Consider the following 5,534-nt stretch of genomic DNA (forward strand, 5'->3'; position numbering starts at 1 on the left):
GATGCACCATATTGCGCAGGATGAGTGATAATGGCTCAAAAGCACAAGCCGAGCACTGAGTAGTCCTAGCCAACCGCCGGAAAGAACAACCTTTAGTTATGCCTTACCACTCCCTCAATATTGGTTGCCAGCCACGTATGAAGCCGGCAGTGCACTCAGCCGTGCACATCTCTCACTCGCGCCGCGCCAAGCCAAGCGAGGCAATGACGTTGCGTAGCGCAGCGCAGCTGCACCACCGTAAGCCGGCAGCCATTACGTCCGACCCGGTGGGCATCCATCCAGCGTTTCTCCTTCTCTCTCCAACGATAAACACCATCCTCCAATATGCCATCGCCGCCCTACATCCTCGAGGCGCTCTGCGCACTGGTGCTCTGCGCGCTCGTCGTGGTCATCACCTTCGAGGTGTGGCTGCTCAGTCTCGCGCTCACGATTATTTCGCGCACGCCCGTGCTGCGGAAGCTGGTTGCGGTCGAGACGCGCCCTGCTATGCCAGTCGTCGCCAGGAGGAGGACGTGGGCGGGATGGAAGCGTCAGAAGAGCACGGGAGAGTTGGGCGTGGTTAGGACCGGGACTACGGTCGGTTTGGCCGTGAAGTGAGGTGCTCAGGTGCGTGCGTGGACTCCGATCCGAAGCCGGGGAAAGCGATGGGAACTGAACTGATTCGTGCTGTGGCTCTCAGTCGGAGTTTTTTTTTTTTTGTAGGATGATACCAGATACCACGGTGGAGGAGGGGGGTTGCTATGTCGTTGTCGTTGTACCTATGTTAGTGGGATGTCGGCCGGACCACGGTCGGTACATACCGAGCTAGGGTCGGGACGGGAAAGCAGATAGGCATGGGATTAGGGCAACTCTGTGAGACATCACGATATCACTAGCGACGATGGAGTTATGGGATCAATAATTTTTGAATTCACGTCGTAATTATGGGTGACCGATTTACCGGTGTCACATGTTGTTTGGGCCAGTACTAGCCAACCAACCTTTACCTGTGCGATGCGATGCGGGAGATGCGGTCAGATATTTCCAGCAGTGAACTAACTACATCGCCATCGCAAAGCTTGTACATAGGAAGCCCTGCGCAGAGTGTCCGTACTGTATGGGTTGGGTTCCGGAAAGTAGCGACAAAAGGTCCTATGGTGGGCCGGCCGGCCCGATTGACAGATTACGGTATTCGTCGCCAGTGGCCACAAACGCTCAACACCGCCGCCAGTGACAACCTAAGTACACATTCTACAGCCCATAATACTGTACTCGCGCGCGTCACTCAGGAGGATAATAGATACACACCACATCGGTTCGGTTCTTTTCGCCTACCGGGGGTCTGGAACAGGGCGAAGCTCTAGGTACCAAATGCTATGTAGGAGGTGGGTATCTCAAGAAACTTTAGGCACCAAACCCAGGGACCGGTATTTATCCCCCTCAAATCCCATTGGATCGAAAGTCTGGAGGTGTAGGTAGTTACTGCCCTGATAATGGGTATTATACGAATACGTAGCTCGGATCCAGAGACGCGCGTCACGGGGGTGGGATTCTCCCAATCAGGCAGGATAGGTGAAAAAGGCACGTACCTTTACCGGTATATCGGGGTTGGGATTGGCTTTTGCTGGTTAGGTACTTGTGATATGTACAAATCCAGCCGCTTAGAGAAAGTGAATTGACCCTGACTCCTGAGAGAATGGATCCCTTGAACCTTCAGCCGGTAGGATTTCAGGATCACGGCAATGCGGAACCAGAAGCTTAAGTGTGCGATCTATAGTAGAGGCTCTAGCAGGTGGAAGGAACGTCTGCAGACCCTGCATTACGGATGGAGACATGTAGGTTCCGCTGCCCAGTGTTGTGAACACTAGACTATCGACTAGAAAAAGTGCTCGAGTCTCGTAATCGAGTGATATATGATACATGAGTCAAACAGCAGACCCTGTAGGGCCATGGACGCTCTAAAGTTCTGCCCCACTACAACAGAATCATGTATCTCACTTTGGATACCGGTATAAGCTCCAGGGCCAGCAGTGCTATAGTACATACACCCTGCCTTTGTGCGCGATCGATCCCAGCGAGCTTTCCCCTTACACCCACTTCCGATATCTAACTCTGTGGGGTAGCCACATACCTAGTGGACATGGACAGCGAACAACACGTTTCCCTCCTCTTTCCTCGCGCTTCAATGATTCCGCCCTTTCCTAGGCTTCTCACTACCTGCATCATCCTCGTCATCGACTCTCCGCAGCCCTGACGGCGGGGAAGTTGAAGAAATTCTGCAGGGAAGGGGCAAGCGTCGTTGTATGTAGGTATGTAATGCCGGCCCACAAGCATCCCATGCGTACTTACGATATATTAACGTCGCGTGGATCGTCTGGGTCTGGGTTTGCAATAACTATCTGGATTCTGAGCTTGTGGGCGGCGCGGGGCGACGATGGGTATGTATGTGCACATAAGGCACTCTCCGGCAAGGCGTAAGACTAAGGACTGACTGACTGTTAGGCATTGGGCAATTGGCAGCTAGATATCGACAGTGCCGCTGGCAGCCTGGCACTTCAAGAGAGAGGAGAGGGTCGGTGCGGTGCACTCGTCATCGGCAGCTTATCCGAAGGAAGACCGTCGACCATCAACCTCGCAATAACCCTTGAAACACGGATCTTCCGTGAATTCGCCAAAAGAGCGATATCTAACTAATACCCACCTCGCGGCTCCGGAGGTGGTATGGTATAGTATGGTACATATGGCTGGTGTTTCCGGTGACGGAGATCGAGACAGGCCAGCACCGGAAGAAAATACGACCGGCCGGCCTTGAGGAACTGTAACCACGCGGCACCGGCGTGGGAATGGCGTCTGAGTGCTCTCACTGCATGACGCCTGCGCTGCAGCGCATGATTCCGGCCATGGAAATAAAGAGAGAGAGGAGAGGACCAGGGAGAAGGAGGTGATCTCGCCGTAGGTGTGCGGCGCTGTTGGGGATGAGTGGAGTGGTGAGGGTGATGGCGTGTTCTCTTAGGGCTTTCGGCCGGCTGCTGGCGGGATCTTCTGGACTGTTCTGGTGGAATTCGTTTATTGTATGTAGTGAACTGTATACCGGTATTGCAGCCGGTCCCAGACTCCCAATCGGAGACTCTGATCCTCCTGCACCTCCCGTAGCGTAAGATAATCCGAAAAGACACCCTGATGATGCGGAGGATAGAGCTGTCCCACTGCCAATTCTGGTATGCTATTCCTGTGATGTGCAGCCCGGTCAACCGCACCACGTTCAGCGCAAGCTCCTCCGAAAACCCCTCAAGTCCCAGCACAGAATGAATGGCACCGTGACCTATGAAACGCCGAGTCCAGACTCCGGTCTCTATCCACGGTAGAGAGAGAGGGAGCATCGGCGGGTTCTCCGGTAGCGTAGATAGCTGCCAGCCAGGAAACTGGATTCCACGATCCGGGGGCGGGGGCGGGGTTGCGATTGAGACGGTCCTCAGCTGTAGACTACTTCCTGAGCCCGCCAATGATAAATCCCTTGAGGCGCATGCCTCTCCCCCTCCCCCCACGAAGCCACCCGGACACCGACATGGTGCACCAGCGGGGTTGCCCCGGACGCAAAATCCAAACCCCGTTTCGCCTGGCTTTGCTCCCCAGCGCTGGGGAAGTGCCCGAGGATTCTGTGTTCGGCGATCACCCTGTTGAGTTGTAGGCCACGGTTTTCTGACCGGAGGAATACTGGAAAACCTGCAGGCTGCAGCGAAACCTGGTACTGGAGACCACGATCAGCGCACGGTAACTATCAAGGTATTAGGGTATCGTTCGGAGTAAAGCTTGTATCGTACAAGATCGAGATAGGATGTATGTACCGCATAGAAGGATCAGGTTGAGATCCCAACTACTTGTGGATGTGCTCGATTAGGGAGAGCAGGTACAAAACTTCCAAATATAACCTATATTCGCCTCCTGGAACTTGTCGCTAGGTACCTGCATGTGCTGGGAAGAATACGGATGCTGTTCTGCTGTTCTCCACCCACGATAGTTCCTGCCGCAGACACGAGTTAGGGCTGGCGAATGGGGGTGCCTCGAGGAGCGCGAGTCAGTTGCCATGACCTGTCCACCGCCAGTCGCCACCGAGGAAGCTTGCGAGAAACCCCCAGGAGCTCTAGGCCCGCGGGGGACTTTATCTGGATCGCTGGTCCGGATACAGACCATATAGACCATATAGACCACGTTTGAAGCCCGATGTACGATGCACAGTACATACGACTACGAGAACATGGGCCATGCTTGACGACCCGTACCTACCTAGTTTCTCGAGATGGCCCATGGATTGCTTGGAACTTGGAGCGCGGGCATTGCTCCGGCCTGTCGGTCGGTCGAGCGTGGTCACTAGCCAGTCAGTCGGTCGGTCGAGCGTGGTCACTAGCCAGTCAGTCGACTAAACAGCTGTCACTCGCCCCAGATCTCTCTCCCGAGTCCTGTCCTCTCCTGTCCTCTCCTGTCCTGGCCTCTCCTGTCCTGGCCTCTCCTGTCCTGGCCTCTCCTGTCCTCTGCTATTATAGGCGCTGCGCGTCACAGGCACAGACCGGAGATGGTAGGAAGCGCACGGAAGGGAAGGGATAGGAGTTGCTGCCCGCCAGTGTCTCCGCCGAGTCGGAGTCCGAGCCATTTCATGTTTGTGTTTCTTCGCTAGAAAAAAAGAAGAAGATGGCATGTTCGTACATCAATACGAAAATCGGTTAATGAAGAGGGTACGGTACGGCATGATCCGGACTAGGTACCTAATCGATCCGTCCCCAATAAACACACTTACTTAGGTGCATCCTACCCCGCGTACCGATATTCCAGTGCCAATACAGCAGTTCGCCTTCGAGGTCTATTTATCGTCATGTAACACGGAAAAGTCTCGATGATAGATATAGGTAGGCCCTTTCGCACCGCTATAGGTATATTTCGGCTCACCCCGCAAGCCTCGGGTGAGGCGCCAGCTATACTCCCTACCTATATGTAGCACTCCACATACCCGCAAGGACCAAGGTGCTCACGCCCGATGTCTTCTTCCCCGTGGGGAGGTTGAATTGACTTGATGGGCACAATAATGTTTCTGTGTTGCCCTCCTACCTATCCCTAGTACAGTTATTTCTCAATGCCCAATTCGACCAGCACAGAGCATTGATCGATCTAGGTACCTATTGCCCGAGAAAAGCAAATACACCTACCATCACCACACCTTTGCCACCGCCTCTAGGCTCTCATGTCGTGTTGTATTTCGTTTGTGGCGACGGCGGTGAAACCTACCTACCTACCTACATCACTATCGCTGGGAGCTTCAGGCTTCAGACTTCATCCTGCATTCATGACGTGCTCTGGGCCGTTACATAACAACAGAAGAGTCAAGGGTCGAGGGACTGGGGACTGGGTGCGCTGAACTCGACTCTGCATACATACATCGCAGTTAGGACCCCGAGGCAGTTAAGGCAAGAGGAAGAGAACATCTTCGAGAAGCACGCCTACTTGTTAACTAGTAGCCCCGGGTGGCGCCGACTGAACCATGTACTCTACATAACCAGGGCACT

The 5,534-nt window shown here is 54.2% G+C and overlaps 1 protein-coding gene across 1 annotated transcript; it reads left to right on the forward strand.

The window, feature by feature from the left end:
• Positions 1 to 324: 324 nt before the first annotated feature.
• BZA05DRAFT_445378 (uncharacterized protein) lies at positions 325 to 1,741 on the forward strand (the record flags this gene model as incomplete). The annotated part of the gene is made up of 2 exons (XM_051486992.1): positions 325 to 576; positions 1,637 to 1,741. The coding sequence occupies 2 exons, from the start codon at positions 325 to 327 to the stop codon at positions 1,739 to 1,741; spliced, it is 357 nt and encodes a 118-aa protein (XP_051339211.1).
• Between the last annotated feature and the right edge of the window lie 3,793 nt (positions 1,742 to 5,534).

This window comes from Tricharina praecox (genome assembly GCF_024521635.1).
Source record: "Tricharina praecox strain CBS 144465 chromosome Unknown BZA05scaffold_13, whole genome shotgun sequence".
NCBI classification, from domain to species: domain Eukaryota; kingdom Fungi; phylum Ascomycota; class Pezizomycetes; order Pezizales; family Pyronemataceae; genus Tricharina; species Tricharina praecox.